Below are 20,337 nucleotides of genomic sequence, written 5' to 3'. Positions count from 1 at the left end.
ATGTGAGTGATGCTGCATGGGTCCGAGAAGGTGTCTGCTGCAGCCTGCACATCCCAGGGAGGGAGAGAGAGAGAGAGAGAGCATGCAAGAACATATAGAGGAGAGAGAGCATGTGTGTGAGAGAGAAGGATTGGGAGCCTGCTTGTGTATGTGCCTCTGAGAGAGAGATTGGGAGACTGCTTGTGTGTGTGCCTGTGTGAGCGTGCAAGGCTGGGAAAGCCTGTGTGTCACATACATGCTGTCACAGGCGCACACACACACACACATGTCTGAGAGAGGGAGTGTGTGAGAGAATGAATGTTATTGTGTGTGTGAGAGAGAGAGAGAAGGAAAGTTGGTGTGGCCCTCTCTCTCCCAATCCACGACAATCTCAGGGTAACCGGAAATCAAAACATCCTAGGAATGGAGAACAGGAATTTTAAAAATCCTTATTTTAATTATTAAGTGGTCTTTGATGTTTCAGCTGTTTTGAAATATTTTGTCGGTGTTTTATGACATTTATGACAAAGTTTTTTGTTTTTTTTTTAATTATTGGATGTTTGTTGGCTGTTTTAACATTTTTTTTTTTTTATTAGTATGATTTTAATATTATGAATATTTTCACTGCTGTTAGTAGATATTAGGTGATTATTTTAAGCAAGGGGTGGACTTGGCCATTTTCCCTTTGAGGATAGGATTGCTGTGAGCATAAAAGTAATAGGTTTTTTTGCATCAAAAAAAGTAGTGTTCACAGGATAATGTAACCAAAACCTTTTGCACACAGCAAACCAATCTTTAAAGGAGAGCACTTGGTGTTGGGGAGAAGGAGATTGGGATTGGATCTTGAGAGGGCTTGGGTTTAGAAAAAAAAAGAGTGATGTTATGTGGTTGGCCCTTGGGGAGGGAAGGAAGTGCTGTTCAATTTAGTTAAAAGTACATTTCCTAGCATTCACATGAATATATGTGACGTTGTAAAATTTGGTTCGGTGAACCATGAGGAAAAAACAGACTCGAAAATGTGCCCCGATGTATTGAGAAGCTCAGACTTAGGTGAAGACAATTCCATAGTTGAACAGATACTTTTGACTTTACTAACCTTTCAGGTTATGATTGTTCTGTCAATAACCATGGGCTCTTTTATGCAGCAGCTGTCTGAGCATTTGAAAATGAAGATGATTCACTCTTTCAGAGCAGGGGAAGGCTATATATATATAGCTATCATCTTCAGAGCAATCATATAGTTGCACTGATGAAGGTACAGAGAAGGGCGACCAAAATGATAAAGGGGATGAAACAGCTCCCCTATGAGGAAAGGCTACAGAGGTTAGGGCTGTTCAGCTTGCAGAAGAGATGGCTGAAGGGGGATACGATAGAGGTGTTTAAAATCATGAGAGGTCTAGAACAGGTAGATGTGAATCTGTTATTTACTCTTTCGGATAATATAAGTCTCTGAGCGAAAACGGACGACTGACCGTGGGCAGGCACAATATGTGTTGGGCAGCGGTCGACAGAGCCCCCCCCCCATTCAGCAATTTAATAATATCCCTCTCTCTTTGTGATACCAAAAAAAAGAGCCAGGTAAATACTGATGAATACACAATCTGTTAAACTCTGAAGGCAGCTCGATCAACGACATGATTGACCCACACTTATGTGCAGTCAGATATGCCTCTGTAGATCATGCGATAAGGAACCCTCCAAGACTTGGACAGTCAGAGGCCTGCCTAGCAAAATCAGACATCGAGTCCGCATTCAGACTGCTACTGGTGCATCCTACTTCATTCCACCTGCTAGGTTTCAGATTCCGAGACGAATACTATTTCAATAAATGCATTCCGATGGGATGTTCCATTTCCTGTTCCTATTTTGAGAATTTCGGCTCCTTCATACACTGGGTAGTGGAGCAGACATCTGGATCAAAACGATTAGTTCACTACCTGGATGACTTTCTCTTCATAGGCAAGGACATGCAGGAATGCAGAACTCTGCTGGAGAACTTCCAAAAGATCGCCAGAACGTTCGGAATTCTGCTGACACAAGGCAAGACAGAAGGACCAGCCCAAAAAATAGTCTTCCTAGGAATTGAGTTAGACACAAGCTAGATTATCCAGGCTTCCTGACAAAAAGTTGAAAAATTGAAAGTCTCTTTAAAAAACATGACCCTCTCAAACGGGCCGATATAGTACAGTGCGCTCCAGCGGAGTGCACTGTTAACCCGTGTTTGGACGTGTGTTTTTGACGCGCTAGCTTTACCCCTTATTCAGTAAGGGGTAAAAGCGCGTCGAAAACGCGCGGCCAACCCCCCCCGGAACTAATAGCGCCCGCAACATGCAAATGCATGTTGATGGCCCTATTAAATATTCCCGCGCGATTCAGTAAGTAAAATGTGCAGCCAAGCTGCACATTTTACTTTCAGAAATTAGCGCCTACCCAAAGGTAGGCGTTAATTTTGCGCAAAATGGCGCCGGCCGTAGACAACACGATTCGACTGCAGGAGGTCGTTCCGGACCCCCGCTGGACTTTTGGCAACTCTTGTGGGGGTCAGGAGGCCCCCCCAAGCTGGCCAAAAGTCCCTGGGGGTCCAGCGGGGGTCCGGGAGCGATCTCCTGCCGCGAATCGTTTTTCTGTACGGAAAATGGCGCCGGCCATACAGCGTATGGCCGGCGCCATTTTTCATACGGAAAAACCAAAGGTAGCGCCGGCGCCATTTCTACAAGCACCGGAGGTCAGAGAGTGGAAGATCACAGCGGGACCCTTCCTCTGGACCCCAGGTAATTTAAGGCATTTTGGGGGGGTTCGGGAGGGTGGGGGATTTATTTTAAAGGGTCGGGGTGGGTTTTAGGGATGTTTTAGTGTGCCGGTTTTCGATTTTCACGATATTTTAAAAACCCAAACGGCGACGATCCGATTCCCTCCCCCTCCCAGCCGAAATCGATCGGTAAGACTATCGATCACACGATTCACATCTCTACTCTTTAGACATCTGGCACTGACACACAGACATTTCAAAGTGTGTTTTTTGTTTGTATTAACAACCTGCTTTTCAGTTGATAGGGATAATTGGGAAATCTTTAGCTCGGGTGACTTTCTACATATAGGCACATGGACTAGCTTTGCTTTTATTGGAACCTCTCTGTTGGAATCCCCGAACTCTGCTGTTTCATTAGTTTTATTCAAAGATATACATTCCTCCGATCCATGCACTGCTAAGTGACTGTCAGCTTTTCCCCTTGTTCTAGTTTGGCAGCCAGTGGCCCAAGAAATATTGTGCAAGTGGAAGAAAGAATGGAAGAATGGGTTCAGCTAAAAATCTGCGTATTCTAGAAGTTAATAACAAAGCTCATAGTCTGTGAAGAAATTTGAAGCGGGAAAGAGGTTGCATATATTAGCAAGACAGTGAGCCAAAACATCTCGAAAACAACCATGAAGGAAATACAAAGGTTTTGGGAATGGCCTTTCAGTCCTCTGTCTTGAATATTATTGAAAATCTGTAGGGAGATCTCATGCAAGGAGACCTAAGGATATTTCTGAGCTAGAAGAGTGGGAAAAAAATTCCAAATGCAAGAACAGAAAGACTCTTAACTGGCTACAAAGTATTGACTTAAAGGGTATCTGAACTTTTAAACATAGCATATTTGCTATTTTATTATCTTCAGTCTCTAACTTTCTGCCACGTAGAGGTTGTATTAGCTTCTGTTCACGTGAAGATACATCGAAACATAGAATTTGACTAGGGGTGCCTAAACATTTGCACGCAACTGTGGCCTTGAGAGGTTTTCATGCACCGTTCCCATTGTTAGTAACAATAAGTCATGCATATTCATTGCGTATCCTACAAACCAGACTGGCCAGGTAGTCCCTGAGGACCAGGCTGAGATCAGCTGCTGTAGGAAAACTCTTCTTGGTGTAATTACTTAGGTTCATTATTTTCTGCTGTCTATTTTAACTTTTTTTTCACCTTTTTCTTTGGAATATGTCTTATTAAATAGTTCTTTTGTGAGGTAATATTTCAGCGAGATGGAGAACTGGGCAGTGGCATGCTATCACATGTAGGAATAAAAAGGCAAAATGTGTTTGCTCCAGAAGTAGTATACAGAGCAGTGACAGAGCGTAAGAAGAGCAGAGCTAAGCATTTGGTTCAAACAGGGGATCTGGACTAGATTGAGATTTGCAGAACTCATTTATTGATGATTCATCTGTTCTGCTTTGCTGATAAAATGAGGTGTGATTTTTTTTTTTTGGGGGGGGGCGCAGTTTCTAGAAGGCAAGGATGAAATGTCTGAACTTTTTTTTTTTTTTTTTGAAGGGAGGGGATTAGGGTTCGTCCTATTCCTTTATACTTCAGCTCAGTTTTAACCAGGGCTGGTATCTGGCAGCATAAGCCTTCATTTGCAGCTACCCAGGTTATTTTATTCCCATTCTGTTTACCTAGCCCTCACTTTAGACTAGTTGCCTTGCCCAGGGGTCGTGTAATCGCTGTCTCTGAGCCTGGCCGCTAGACATTGCTGTTGAGGGATGGCTGAGGCTGCCGTCCCCCTCAGGGGACATTGGACGCTGACTCAGTCCAGGAATCAAATGTAGGTCATCAGTAAAGATTGCATTTTGCATTCAATTACTCTTCTCTCTGCACTTGTACTCAAGGCGAGTTGCACATCAGGTATAGTTAGGTAGGTTCCTTGCTCCAAAAGGCTTTGCATTCTCTTGGTACCTGAGACAGTAGAGGGTGAAGCGGCTTACCCAAGGTCTCAAGGAGTATTGGTGGAAGAAACTGGATTTGAACCCTGGATTCTCAGGTGCTCAGCCCGCTGCTGTAATCACTGGGCAACTCCATGCAGCGCTGGTCATGAGCTATCTGAGTTGGCACAAACGTCATAGTTCTAATGGAGTAATTCAGCTACTGATGAGATAGATGGGGTTTGAAAGCTTATGAAGAACACTTGCAATAAGGACAAGCTTGGAGGTCTGAAGCTTTTTGATACCACTTTTGCCATGAGGAGGATGGGAATAGTTGGCAAACAGGTCAATAATGGAGGTCTGAAGAGAAATGAGGAAATTTTGGTCCTGATGTTGTTTAACCTTTTTTTTTTATTTTTTTTTTTTAAATCAAACTTACTGGCAGCGAGTTGTAACCTTTTTATTAGAAGTCATTCAGCCACAGTTTCCGGCCCTTGCTGAGAGATGCTTAGCAGTCACATGAAATGTGCTTCCTCTTTGAAAGTTCTCATTTAGGCTGACCGAACAATATGCTGTAAATATACATAGGAATGGCAGACTCCAGATATTGTCTTTGAGGGTTGCTTAGCAGGAGGTGTATGAAATCACCATAAAACTGCTTTTCAGTAGACTTCCAACACCCTCTCCCTGTACATTGGAGCACCTCAGCTGTGTAATATTTTATTAGCAGAAGGGAAAAGAGACCAACAACAGCTCCAGAGACAGTATACACTGTGGGGGTAACATTCACAAGGCTTTGCATGCATAAATCCTGATTTGTGCGCAAAAAATGACTTTTGAAAATCATCAGGGGTTTTGTGTGGGGAAAAGTACATGAATAACTCAAATTATGCACCTACCTTTTCTTACCCTCACGGTAGGCAATCTGGGAGGTGGACTTGATGGCAGAGAAAGCATTTATACACATAATTTTGAAAGAATATTCATAACTTTCTATGTATATATTTGCACCTGCTCTGGAGCAGGTGTAACTGCCTTTGCATTTGGTCACGCTCACACCGGCACAAGCCAGGAATTTGGAAAGTGGCCTTAAAACGCATAAGCCTGGTTTTTTAAAATTTAGGATAAAGTCTGTGAGTGCTTACATTGAACAGTCTGTGCAGAGCTTAATATCCCTCCCCCCCCCCCCCCCCCCCCCCGCAAGGTTAGTTTTCAGATTGACTTTTGTGAGTAAAACCGTGCCTTATCACAGAAAGGGCCCTTTTTGAAAATTGCCTGGTCAATATGCACGTAAAATTTCACACGCTGTGTATGCACGGAACTTTAAGTGCATCAGGGAGAAGAATGCTGCGGGCGGAGTCTGGGCCGGGTTTGCCTTTACCCAGATACTTTCCCCCAAAACTCTCCCCCCCCTCCCCCCCATAAAGTAGCAGGTGTACCTATGTGCGGGTACTTCTCATGAGGTGATTTTCAAAGAGAAGTGGGGCAAATTTGTGCAGGTTGTTGTAAATTTAGCCCCTCTATGAGGAGAAAAAATGGACTGTATCAAATTTATCTGAGCATAGCACAACCCACTATAAATATAAAATACATCTTAGAGATTACCATGAATACATTTGCAAGGCACTCCCTGAAAAGAGCGGCGGGCTTCTTCGTTAATCTTTTAACCCCAAATACTTTTTCCTTTCAGAGTGGTATTTCCTTATTTTGGTGTTAGGCATGAAGTATCTTTGTACTTTTTCAGTTTAAACCTCTCCCGCTGAGCATCGTCCATGCAATGGGCACATTGCATTCATATTTTGTGGTAGGTTGCTGTGTAATCGGTGGGAAATTATACTGCAGTCCTCTGCAGACTATTGTTTGATTCAAAAAAGTTCACTGTCTGTCAGGAGTCTTTTATAAATAATATCTTGCTTTTAGGATTCTTAACTGTGGTTTAGTGTTTTGGAAAGTACCATATGCTTTTGTTTTTTAATTGTTAAACTGTTTAAAAAAATAAAATTGGTGAATGTTATTAGTTTAAAAAAGCTTTCTCTTAATGTATTTTCTGCTTCTGTCCTTTCCAGTTGTCTGGAGTTGTTCTCCTCGGAGTTGGGTTTTGGGCATGGAGTGAAAAGGTAAGAATACAACACAAAAATTCAGAACAGTCCATTAAAGCACAATATTGAGTTTATTAGATGTTATATAAGTTTTATACATTTTTTTTTTGGGGTGGGGGGGTATTTTTTCTGTCCACCACCAGATACAACAGCGGGCAGCCATCATCACTAGCTCAATGTTTATATTTTAGCCAGAAAGAAAGGAAACTGGGGGACGTCCATTGGACAAAAGGAAGAGTTAGTGCAACATTGCTACCCTCTGTATCTGCAACCGTGGTTTTACCAAAAAAGAAATGCATTAAAACTTTTATTGGATGGATATTTAGAGGCTAATTTTCATAGGGACTTGGTAAACAAAGTAGTGCTTTCTCCACAGACACGATATTTTAGAAAACTATTCAAGCCATAACATGCACAGGGGTGAATTTTTAATGATGTTCCAGACCTAAAATTAGCATATACCTGCCTAAATAGCTTATACTTGCATACCCACTGATTTATTTCTATCCAATGTCCGCATGTAGTTTTGATTTGTGCACACATCTACCTGTGCAAACAAGAGGTGATGATTTAGGGGCGTTTCAGAGCAGCATCCAGAGGTACACTCCCATGGGCACATCAGGCAACTTCTCTGTGCAGTTTTGTACATGCTAATTACCTTGTGCAATTGATATCAGACGTGCCTGTTGTCTGCTATTAAGTGGATGGGAGTCCTGGGGCAGTTCAGGCTGAAGAACTGGGAAGGGCTCAATGACCTTGTGAAGGACTGGGTGAACTGGTGGAGGTATCGGCAAACTGGGGATTTCAGTTATGTGCACATGCTTTAAACTAAGACTTCCACTCGTAAACGAGGTTCCATCTGAGCAGATTCTATTATTTCTTTGTGTGTGTGTAAAAAATACTTGCATATGTTTATAAAGTAGGTAGAAAAAGTATATACTTTCCATGCATTGCAGCTCTTTGCTCATAACCAAACATATGTGGGTTATATAGGGGGTAGACAAAGGCATATTTTATAATTTGCATTTACCTAATAGGCGCAGTTATAAAATACTGTAGTAGATCTCCATGCAGCCGAAATTCGTGTATATATATATGGAGTTATTTGAGAGTTATCCTGCTTGTGAGAGAAATGCCGGATGCTCAGGGATCCAAATGATTGTTCCATTTGCAGTAAAAGGTTTGGGGGATTCTTTGTAGGACAGGATGGTTAGGGGTGGGTTCATCACCACGAGGGGAAGGGAAGGCTTTTCAAGGCCTATAGGCCTGCAGTGTTTTGGTGGGAGGGAATCGGGCTGACGATTGCTGCACTTGGGTGGAGGATTGGGTCTTCCAGGCCCTCTTGACTGCCACCCCCCCCCCCCCTTTTAATTTATTAATTTTTTAAAGACAGATCGCTGCTTGACCGAAATGCCACACGCTTATCCGTGCAAATTTTATCTGGATAAGTAACGGCAATAATTCAAAAGTCAGTATTACTTATCTGGGTAACTCAAGTTACCCAGATAAGTAAATGCCTTTCAATATCAACCTCATAATATATATATTAGGGAAGTCCAGAGTGTTTGCTTTTTAAATGACAGGGGGGGGGGGGGGGAGGATGATCATCGATGGGAAAAGCCACTGGTCCTATAACTGTGAGTTTTGTATGGGAGATTTTTAGTTGCAGTTTAAAAGCAGGCATGGGTTATTAAATTTTGGGGAGAGGAATGGATTATCTGAAGCATAAAGGAGGATTTATTGCAGAGACCGTTCCTGTTTTTCTTTTTTCTTTTTACCTAGCAGAAGCATGCTTTAAATGCACTAGGGAGTAATGGGAGCTGCGTGATTGGGGCAGTGCTCCACTCTAGACATGCACCAGCCTGGAGCAGGAGTAAATATGTTGGGACCAGAAGCAAATGTAAGGGGCAGATATATATTTGGGTGAATAGCTTGTTTTGGGATAGGTTGGTATGCAGAGTGAGCGGAGGGTGTTTAATGGAGCATCCTTTTGCGGCAACGTTTCTGAATCTTTCATAGCTAAAAGAAATAAAATCGCCCCCTTCCTCCTACCCCAGCTATTTTTGGTGGTAGTTGCTGGCCAGGTTTTTTCACTACTCTCCTTCCAGAGTACACAGAGATTGTGGGTGAATCAAACCCTTTGTTGTAGTATGAGAGCACAGCAGCTTTCTGGAGCTGCATTTTATCCTCACCTGTAATCAAAGAAGCCCAGCGCAGCAAGGGAGTTACCCGGACAGAAATTGTACCTGATAATGCGTCATTACCTTCGTATTGAGAAGCTGTTCTAGCTGAACAGTGACCGTCGCGCAGGAGGCCTAACATCAGGACTCAGAGCTCTATGACAAAGGGACCAGTATCGTTTTATTGCCTAGTGGAGGCTTAGTAGGCTGTGATACCTTTTTATTGAGCTTTGGAAACTGCACAGATCTTGGCTTCAGCATGCAGCCTTCAGACAGGTACATCCGAGAGATCTGTGCAGCCTCAGAATCTCAAGTACTGTGGCAGCTTCATGATAACGGATAATAGATTGCCATAGCCTACAAAGAGCCAAGTAACTGTGTTTGTGGTGGAGACAATTGCAACCCTGAACCTTTTTATTGGCCAGAAATATACAAATGGGAGGAAATAGCTTTGTACAAAAACAAAGGGAGCCCAGCACTTAAGCCTAAAAGGAGGCAAGAAAGCACCAAGGACGAGGTACTTCAAGTTATTTATATGAATATGGATTGCATTTCAGCTTAAATTGTTTGAAGGTGTATGGTTTTCCCCAAAACCCTTAAATGGAAGGTACATTCTTACTGCACTATTAGCATATAGGAAGGAAAATTACTTTCTGCAGGATGATATTTTCTCTTTAGAACTATTTTTAATTTGGTGCCAGGCGTTTCCCTTCTTGTGCTCTGAGCAGCTCCCTGCTGCAGTCCCGCAGGGGGCAGAGTGTACAGGATGTGAAATAAATCCGGAAACCGAGAGGGGACCATAAACGGGTCTTTTTTTATGTCCATAGGATAGAAACCATTATATGCTCCCATTGCATCACCACTACACTATACACTCCTGTTTCTTTGTGGTCTCACTTTAGTATTTCAGAATATTTCCTTGTTTCCCAGCTTAAAACAAAAAATGGAGCTGAGTCTTGTACAGTGTTGATAGGTTAGTGTAGCATTTCAGCCCAGTTCTGCTCTTTTATTGTCTAATGGTTGAATCGTTTTTTTTTCTTTGCCTATCCTTATGTTTTTTTTTCCGTGTCTCGCTATATTCATCTTTTTCCCTCTGCTGCATGTATTTCTTTTTTGGGGGGAGGGGGGATGGGGAGTGGCAGTGTCTTTAAGAGCACAGCGAACATAATCCCATGTCTGGTGCTTTCAGGAGGCGTCCAGCCCTCAAAGAACACAGAGGGGGCAGATTATTTTCTTTCTCATCACACTCTCTCTTTACATGGATTTATTTTGCCTGCTAAAATGTTTTCTAGGCCAGTCTTTCCAGCTTGAGGCCATGCCACAGTCCTAAAGCATTATCTGGAGACGCGACAGAGATGATCTGTTGGGCTGTGCGGCTGGGGCTGGGACTCACACCTGCGCTTTTCAGGGGAGGTTGCTGATGGATCTCCAAGTCCATGGTCACAGCCCAGCAGCAACATTGGCTGCTTAACCCACGCTTCTGCAGTTCTGAAGTGGTTTTCCTTGTGGGCTCAGAGTGGTCTCCAGAGCAGTTTCCTTTTATTCTCAGCAGAAGATGCTCTGATAACTTTAGATCTGCTGAGGGTACTGAGCGACATTTATAATTCTCAAGAACTAGTTTCATATGTCCACACATGTGGAAGAAGCCGGGTTGGGGTTTGCTTTATCCTTCCTTGTGATTTTAGTATGACAGTTGTTGAGCAGTGTAGGAAATATGCAAAAATATATTCCAACTTACAGAATGCTCTTATAAACAGATTTGCCTCGATCTTAAATGAGAGACTGCACTAAACTAGACAAACGATTGCTGTGTGAAGCATTTGCCAAACAGTCTTCTATTCTTTGAAGAATGGGTTCTTTGTCCACAAAGGTTACTTTTTTTTTTTTCTTTTCTTCCCCTGCTGCTGAAGATTTGGAGTGCATTTTCTTTTACTTGAAATGCTTCTGTAGTTTGCTGCTGCAGGCAGGTGCGGTGCGTTAATTTTAAAAAGCTGTCACATAGTATCCAGCTGGGACTGAAGTGGTTATGGTGCTTTCAGAGGTGATTGAAAGGCATTGATTCCATGAGGAAAGAGCTCGGAGTAAATGCAGTCCAAAGTGGTATCTGTTGCATTCTTTTATTTCAGAGGCGCTGCCCCGCCTCATGCGCCGGGATACGCCAGCAAACACCGTGATCCTTTGGCTTTATTAGTGCCGCAGGTCCAGAGTGCCCCTGTCTGCCGTTCATCATGACCCGGCTTTGTCATTGACAGTGCCGTTCGCTTGCTGGAGGCACTGTCCTTCCAAACACTGCTGTTTTTTAGTTTTGCTAAAAACATTCAGGGTATAAATTGTAATCGGTGCTTTTCTGCCATTGGCTGAGTATTTTTTTGGAGGCAACCATGCCTTGCCAGAGCAAGGCACATACATATTGGCAAACCGTTAATGGAAGAAGAGAGCAGCCATTGGCAATGTCAGCTTCCTGCCATGATACACAGTTCCTCTCCAGGCTGCAGGTGTTCAGATGCTGAACACTTTTTTTTTTTTTTTCTGGTTAATATTTTATTCTGCTTTTGGTGGGGCTTAGCATAACCATACATCCTTTGTTATCAGAATTATCTTTTTTTAGGACTTTAAATCTATCGGTTCATGCTTGAGAATCCTGCAGTGTTTTTCATTAAGGTCTCTGGGGAGATCTGAAGATAGCTCTTGTAGAAACCGAGGGCAGAGAAAGAGTTACTGTAAACGTCACTGAATGGTTTAAATCCAGTGTTGCGCGAGAACGAGCAGCTTGGTGAACAGTTGGCAGTGGTCAGTTGGAAGATCAGAGGATCAGGAGAGAAAAACAAGTGCTTGAGGCATGCGAGGATACATCTGAGAAACAAGGAGAAGGGTGATCCCCAGTGGTAATTTACAAGAAATTTAAAAAAAAAAAAAAAAAAAAGTGCATCGGATCCAGCAGCCAACTCCATTTTCAAGCTAATTTTAAAATAAGCGTGCTGGCGCCCATATGCTCGTAGGGGCGCGTGAGGGATCATATGCTGGAATTGTAAATCATGCGCGCATTTACACACGCATTACTTCAAATACGCCTACCACGTGTATTTGTGCTCCTAATTTGAAGTGGTTACTCGACAAGCACGTCTCGTCCTTGAGAATTGTCGGCTTTAAAGTGCGCACGGAAGCAGTTTTTAAAACGCGCTCACGTGAAAGCCATTCCCAGTTTTACCCGTTACTCCACCTGTTTGCCCAGTCCATCTCGATGTCATTTGGATCTCTCTGGTTCTTCATCTTGCACTTCCCCCTCTATTAATCTGGAACCCTCACCCAGTCGATCCTGGCACTAAATGGAGATTTTGTAGACTTACACCTCATTGGGAGTAGCAGTAAATATACGTGGCTAACAGGCCACCATGCGCTGTACCGGCTGGTTTTAAAATACGGTTTTATGCGCGCAACTGTTGGCCCTGCCCTGGAATGCCATGCCCCCCCCCCCCATATGTAATTAGCAGCTTTTAAAATCTGCGCTGCTCACACACAGCCCACGTATTCACGTGCATGAGCCTTTTAGTGTGAGCAACACTTTTAAAATTCTGCCCTTCATTTAAAAACTTTTATAGTCCTCCCTATCCCGACACATAGTTCAGAACAGAACACATTTGTTCACACAGAATACTAGTCAGACATAACAGGGGTCATATTCAGTAGACCGGTTAGTGGACAAGTTATCTGGCCAAAGTTAATTGGATAAATTGCCCCTTATATTGAGAGGGAGAAACGTCCTGCTGAATATACTTAAGTTATCCGGCTGCATGTAGCCAGATAATTTAAAAGCTAACCGGCTATGTTTGAATATGGCCATTATAAGTTTTTAAGTTGTCCCAGCCTTGTGAGACTGGATAACTTGCTACTTATTCGGATATCTGGGTAAATAGCACTTTGACATAAAAAACACAAAACAAAACAGGAAGTAAAGGGGCCTGTAGCCAATCTTATCCCTGCTTCCCACCAGATTTTCTCATGGCCCTGTCAGACTGTGCACCCTCCACCTATGTCTTCCTTAACTGTAAAGTATGTATGTTCTGGGGTCCGCAGATCAGACTCCTTCCCCCGTCCCCCCATTCACCTGTTCCTTTTTTAAGGAAATTCTCTCACTCTGTACCTTGCCTGCATCCACCCCTTGAGCATTAATACTGAGCCTGCAACCATTACCTGGACCCTCTTCCACTCTCTACTCCCCACCGTCGCTTACAAAATCCTGCTAGGAGCGAGGTGAGTAGTTTGATGCTCTCCACACTTCCATTGCAGCTTACGGCAGAAACTGTGCTGGAAGCATAAGTTAAGCCACAGTTTACACTTCAGTGAGCCTAAATGCTCTAGAGTCAAAGGCCAGGTGGCGCCATTTTGGAAAATGTTGCTGACCGGGGCTAGGGGAGCTCCGGGCCCTCCACTGGGGGGGTCCCTACTGAGTTTCTTTTTAAATGGAAAGAGAGTTGGAGGATTTCATTAAAATAGTGGGATCTTGTATTGGACTGGGGTGGGGGGCTTGGATTTAATGGGGAGGCATTTGAGCAGAGGAGTGGGACATTGCTCTGTGGTGGTTTTTATCTATTTTTAAACTTATTTTTGGTGCAGCTGCCTCGAGTGGCAGCCCCAGAATGGGCAAAGGTGGGGGGCGGTCTAGTAAGGCACCCGGTGGATTTTCATTTTGGAGGGGGTGTCATGTCTGGCCATCTGGCCCTTTAAAGTGCTAGCGACCCCTTGTTTTGGGGGCTGGCACTGTGGCTCTCATCTGTTCTTTTCTCTCGAGGACTTTTTCTGTGAGACAAGAGTGTGGCGATATCACCGCTATATTTTGTCGGGGGAAGGGCACAATAGTTCAGGACTGCCCTCCCCCCAACATGATATTGGGCACTCGTGCAGTAAAAAATTGTAGCTTAATGAATCTAGGACTTAGCTGGATATAACTGAAATTTGGCTTAGCTAGCCAGATAACTAAAGTTCTCCCAGAAACATCCCTGGAATGTCTCTTTTTATCCAGCTAAATTTAGAGCCAGATGATGACCTATCCAGCTATAATTTAGCTTATGATGACTTAACCAGCTATAATTTAGCCGGATAAGTGGTTGGATGTCCCAGATAGATAGCTTGTGAGTTATCCTTCTAAATGGATGGTTTTTGAATATTGACCTCAGCATGCACAGAATACGTCGGGGGGGACCCCCAAAACAAAACTTGTGGCACCAACTATCGTATCACTGATTCATCTTAAGCAAGCATACAGTTCACCACCAGATGCTTTCAAAATATAAAATGCTTTTATCTGTTTTCTGTACATGCGAAAGTTGGAGATATCACAAATTACTACTGGAATTGTGTTCCGTGAAGGCAGACCTGAAACAGAAAGTGCCCACTGCTGGGTAGATTGCTCCATCTTTCAGGGAGGTCTAATTTGCAGTCAGTAAATTCTTATATGCAGATTGCAGTGGGGGAACAAGATGGCTTCAAAAGATATTTTAAAATACCAAGGACCCTCCCCGCTTTAGTGCTTTATAAACAACCAATTTGACATGAACTTCCTGAGCCTCAGGTAACCAGCGTAGCTCGGCCACCTGCGGTGTGATGTGATCCCCCTAAATACACTGCTCGTAATTAATCATGCAGTGGCATTTTGTAACATTGGAAGGGCATGCAGGTGGATTTTATTTTTGGTGCATCAACATATAGCACTTTGCAATAGTCTATAGCACTCAACGCTGCGGACTGAACTGCTGTGAATATAATTGGCAGGAGTACATTTCAACCTGTGTGCAGCTCTCAGCTCATGGAAAGACTATTTCAATACGGCCTGAATATGAGGTTTCATAGGGTGAGAGTCCAGCAGGATACCTGTATCCCAGACCTCAGCAATGAGGGACTGCCTGGAGCAAAGCCAATCGCAAAAATTCATTAATTTTCTCCATAGCTCTCCCTTAAAAAAAAAAAAAAAAAAAAAAGCTTTTTTTCACTATTGAATTATTAAAACGTTCTTAGCCAAACTTGTTGGATCTTTTCAGCAGTCTACAATCAAATATCTTACCATTGCAAACTTTGATGATCATAATCCTTTTTTTTTTTTTCTTTTAAATATAAAAACTCAGAAGACAGGCTTGAGTTTTTGGTTTTTTTTTTTAACCTATACCATATTCCCCCCCCCCCCCCCCCCCATATTCTCCACCTATGGCAGGTGTGTATATTGGGGAAGGGCTGCGTGATCACTTGTACTTCTGATTCTGCGAGTTGGATAGAGACTGCTACAACGGAAATCGCTCTTTTCCCCATCATCCGCATGCATGCCCGGTGTAAATTATTTAAAAAACCCCTTCTGGAATAACCCGTGCCGCTTCGGCTGCATGAAGCAGGCTGAGCCGTTTTGCCACCTAATTTTTCTTTAACTGCTCAGAGTATCTAAAGGAAGGTAATTTTCAAAGCCATTTCCATGAGTAAAACCGCACCTTACCTCCCGAAATCGCCCTTTACAAAAATGCCTGCCCGATATGCAGGTAGGAGGATACATGTAGGCCAGAATAGACGTGCGCTTAGCTGCAGTTGGAAGAGATGTTCTTGTAGGTGGGGTTTTCACACATGCTTGCTTGTGCATTTTCAGAACTGTGCCTGCCTTTTTTTCAAGAAAGAGATTCTGCACACAAATCAGCTGGTTTAAATCGTGTGCAGTAAGCTTTCATGGAATAATTTGCAAAGGGAAGTTGCGGGCGTGCTGATCGAAGCTCATTGAGCTTTTTTTTTTTTAATTTTTTTATCAGACTGGGAAGGTTATACACATCACCTGCTGCTCTTTGCTTTTAGATGTAGAGCAGTTACTGCATAGTTGTGCTGTATCTGTATTCTGTGGTTATAAATAGTTTTAGAAAAACAATTGCTGTAAAGTGAGTGGGTAAAAATGATCTTCTAGAAATTTTATACAACTCTGCCATCAGAATTATCCAAGTCTTCAGTTCTGCAGGTTACCAACAGCTAAATTCAGACTGTATTCTTAATACCCAACCCTTGACACAGAAAATGGGTGAAAATCCACCCCCCACTGTTAAAAAAAAAAAAAAAAAAAAAATACAGGCTTTTGCTGCCATCTTGTGGTGACGTCCTTAGAGTAGATTGTGTGCTTGGGAATATCCCATTTTAGAGCAGTGTAGAGAGCTGAACAGACCTTGCTCTTTGCAGATTGATACAGTCTGTTAAATTGCAAGTTTATTCAGGTGAGGAACGACTCTGGAACCGCAGATCTTCCTCAGAGGCTTTCTTCCTTAACTGAATGCTTCTGTGATCCTACTCTATTACAGTTGTTTAGCGAAGTTTATTTGCTGTTCAGCTTTATCTGTGCCTTCCTATACCCTGAACCCAATTGGCGTATGGGGCACCCTGTAAATTAATAAGAGGGAATCCTGATATTAGCCCACAGGACAGTTCTGCTACAGCAACCAGAATCTGATATGATAGAGGTGTTTAAAATCATGAGAGGTCTAGAACGGGTAGATGTGAATCGGTTATTTACTCTTTCGGATAGTAGAAAGACTAGGGGGCACTCCATGAAGTTAGCATGGGGCACAATTAAAACTAATCAGAGAAAGTTCTTTTTTACTCAACGCACAATTAAACTCTGGAATTTGTTGCCAGAGGATGTGGTTAGCGCAGTTAGTATAGCTGTGTTTAAAAAAGGATTGGATAAGTTCTTGGAGGAGAAGTCCATTACCTGCTATTAAGTTCACTTAGAGAATAGCCACTGCTATTACTAGCAATGGTAACATGGAATAGACTTAGTGTTTGGGTACTTGCCAGGTTCTTATGGCCTGGATTGGCCACTGTTGGAAACAGGATGCTGGGCTTGATGGACCCTTGGTCTGACCCAGTATGGCATGTTCTTATGTTCTTATGACTGCCTCACTCGATGCATGGGGGGGCAGCATGTGATCCGTCTTCCAACTTTAGTGTTGTATTGCAGAACTAGGATATATAGAACTATTCACTTATGCATTTAAGGCCCGATTTTTAATGGCCTGCGCGCAAGGCCTTGCCTCATGCACGCCACGCACACAAGAGCCGGGCCTCAGCAAAGGGGCGGTCCGGGGGGTGGGGCGGGGCTGGAGGCGCCGGAACCCTGCCGGCACGCGCAAATCGCTACTGCTCCTTTGTAGCAGCAAAAGGTAATTAAAAAAAAAAATAGGGGTACAGAGGATTGGGATAGGGGGCGGGTAGGGGGTAGGGAAGTTCCCTCCCAGTCCGCTCCTTAATTGGAACAGACTGGGAGGGAACTGGGGAAGCCGGACAATGCGTTGCCGTCCGATTTTTGCAGATGTCTGCCCCCCCCATGTGCGCGCATGTTATAAAATCATGCGACCATGAGTGCGCATGCGGGTTTTTTAAATCTACCCCTTATTTATTTATTTATGCTTAAATTCCGCAATCATTACCAAAAAAAACTTCAAAGTGGATCACAGCAGTTCATAAAAACAATACTTACAATCTGAAAACAATAATAAGAGCATCACATAAAATATCTCATTTAAAAGCATCATTAAACAAAAAAGCTTTCAAGCTCTTTCTAAAACATTTATAGTCGCCGATTAAATGTAGTTCTAAGGGAATAGATTCCGCAAAGCAGGTGCTACTTGAGAAAAGGCTCGATGGCAAGTTTGCTCTAGATGCGCCTCCTTAACATTCGGGATAGTTAATGGTTGGCTTTCAGAATGCAAGCTTCATTTTGGACAATTCGGGTGTACCAGGTTTTTTTTATATAAGCAGGACACACTCTCCATATAAAATCTGATACAGTCCAAATTGACTAATTAGATTTGAGTTCCAGTAAGCAGATATGTAAACTCATGCTTTTCCATTTTACTAATCCTGATAAGAGCCCTATTCATGACAAAGTATAGTTATAAACAATCATCTGTAATGGTCCGAGATTTGCATTCCTAAGCTGAATATTTTGCTTTCTGAAGGGAACTATCTAGCTGCATGGCATGGAAAAATCAACCTTTATTCCATCTTATAATAGTTTTGACTTTATAAACATTGTGTACAGTCCCCAAACAGTATACAAAATGAGATTGAAATGGATTCTGCTAACAGTTGTGTTAGGAATATTTTCTTCATGATCTGTAGCTAAAATCTTTGCTAATAGGGCTCAGCCGAACATGTGCAACAGTGTCAGCACAAGGGAGGACTGCAGATGGTAGAAGGTTTATTTCATTGTTTAAAATGTATGTCACACTTCAAGGACCCAGAGGACAGAAGTTTAAAAAAAAAAAAAGCCTGCCTGTAGAATGACTGCTGTGAGCTCCCTATTTTGTATACTAAGGAGTGCTGATTTGTGAGTGGAAAAGAGGAGGCCGAGGAAAGCAGACCCATGTCTAATCAGACACATCCTCCTGTTTCTTTGCTTATCATTGTCTTTCCAGGGTGTGTTGTCGGATATCACAAAGGTCACCCGTCTCCATGGGTTTGATCCTGTGTGGCTCGTCCTGGTAGTAGGTGTGGTGATGTTCACACTGGGGTTCGCTGGCTGTGTAGGAGCACTGCGGGAGAACATCTGCTTGCTGAAGTTTGTAAGTATGATTAGGGAAAGGTTCTTTTTTTAATTATATCTTTATTGATTATTTATCTCATACATGAATAAACAACAAAAGGTGTATTCTGAACATTAAAAAGGAAATATAATAAGAGGTATTGATCTTGGTAGGATTTACCATTAATGTAACATAATTCTAGCCCACTTCTAGGGGGATAAAATAAGTATTAAAAAAGAGAATGCAATATCAACCATTGCAGCTGTAAATTACATGCAATGGCTACTATACCCTGCTAACAGGCCGATACAGTACAGTGCGCTCTGACGGAGCGCACTGTTAGCTTGTCGTTGGACGCGCGTTTTCCCTTACCCCTTATTCAGTAAGGGGCGGAAAACGCACGTCCAACCCGCCAAACCTAATAGGGCCCTCAACATGCAAATGCATGTTGAGGGCCCTATTAGATATTCGCGCGTGATTCAGAAAGTAAAATGTGCAGCCAAGCCACACATTTTACTTTCAGAAATTAGCGCCTACCCAAAGGTAGGTGCTAATTTCTTCTGGCACCGGGAAAGTGCACAGAAAAGCAGTAAAAACTGCTTTTCTGTGCACCCTCCGACTTAATACCATGGCGATATTAAGTCAGAGGTCCCGAAGAGTAAAAAAAAGTTAAAAAGAAAAAAAAAAAATTTGAATTCGGCCCGCAACTGTCCGGTTTCTAAGCCCGTGGCTGTCAGCGGGCTCTAGAACCGCCGCCGGCTAATTGAGCGTCAGCTGTCAAACCTGCTGACAGCCGCTGCTCCGGGCCAAAAGGAGGCACTAGGGACGTGCTAGTATCCCTAGCGCCTCCTTTTGCCCGTTTTTACCGCCAGGCCTTATTTAAATACTGAATCGCGCGCACCGGCAAGTGGCCGGTGTGCGCGCCGGGAGAGCAGGCATTCGCCTGCTCTCCCGCAGACTTTACTGTATCGGCCTGTAAGTAACTTAATCTGTAATAGCCACAGAAGAGTTATCATTCCAAAAGATCAAGGAACACATACAATTTCCCTTGGTAAGTTACTAAACACTTAAAAGGAAACAAGGAAAAAAATAGCACCAAGGGAAATCGTATGCTGCTTATAAGAAATAATTTTCTACGAAACTGTTTTTCACGGGTCACATCTGGGTAGACAAAAACATTTTGACCACAAAATTCCATGGATTTAAATTTAAAATATTGTTTGAAAATTAAATCCTTATCCATATCTGTTGCAAAGGTAACCAACAAGGTAGCTCTTTTAGATATAATATCCTGAGAGTCCTGAAGGAACTTTGATACATTAAGACTATTATTAGAAACTAAATTCAGAGCCCCCCTCAGGACCCTGGATATGCTTAAACTCCGGAAGGTAATAACGTTTAAATAATGTAATGTCTTTATCTTGAGCAATTTGTAAAACTTCACTTATATAATCTTGTTTTCAAGAAATTCACAAACCTTAAGTTTCTATTTCTCATGGCATTATCTAATTGCTCGATTCTGTTATGTAGAAATAAGCTATCTTTGATATTCGATGCAAAAACAGATTGTATATTATTAATGGTTAGGTTAATGTTTGCCATTTGCCCCTCTCTCACAGCTATTCTGCGTTCCAAGTCCAAAATCTTTTTTGAGGCTTTTATAGAATGATCACATAGTTGGGAGACTGGCTGGGATAAAGCAGCCTCCGTTCGTGAGACTACTCTCCAAATGTCTTTAAGAGTTACATTCTCTGGTTCTTCCAGATCACCTGGTAGATGTAACTTGTTCTCTAAAGACTGAATGACTGGTTTGGGAATCGGGACCGTTATTCCTGGTTCCCTGTTATTATCTCAGTAATGTTG

The 20,337-nt window shown here is 42.7% G+C and overlaps 1 protein-coding gene across 2 annotated transcripts in view; it reads left to right on the top strand.

Moving 5' to 3' along the window:
• TSPAN14 (tetraspanin 14) overlaps nt 1–20,337 on the top strand; it is a 132,792-nt gene that overhangs the window by 91,038 nt on the left and 21,417 nt on the right. For both annotated transcript variants that reach the window (XM_029609457.1, XM_029609456.1), the window contains exons 3-4: nt 6,720–6,770; nt 18,367–18,513. In XM_029609457.1, the coding sequence (XP_029465317.1) occupies nt 6,720–6,770; nt 18,367–18,513 (198 nt within the window). The remainder of the gene's footprint in view (nt 1–6,719; nt 6,771–18,366; nt 18,514–20,337) is intronic.

Source organism: Rhinatrema bivittatum, chromosome 7, assembly GCF_901001135.1.
Source record: "Rhinatrema bivittatum chromosome 7, aRhiBiv1.1, whole genome shotgun sequence".
NCBI classification, from domain to species: domain Eukaryota; kingdom Metazoa; phylum Chordata; class Amphibia; order Gymnophiona; family Rhinatrematidae; genus Rhinatrema; species Rhinatrema bivittatum.
Note: the sequence above shows the minus strand (reverse complement) of the source record. Positions and strands in the feature narration are given on the sequence as shown.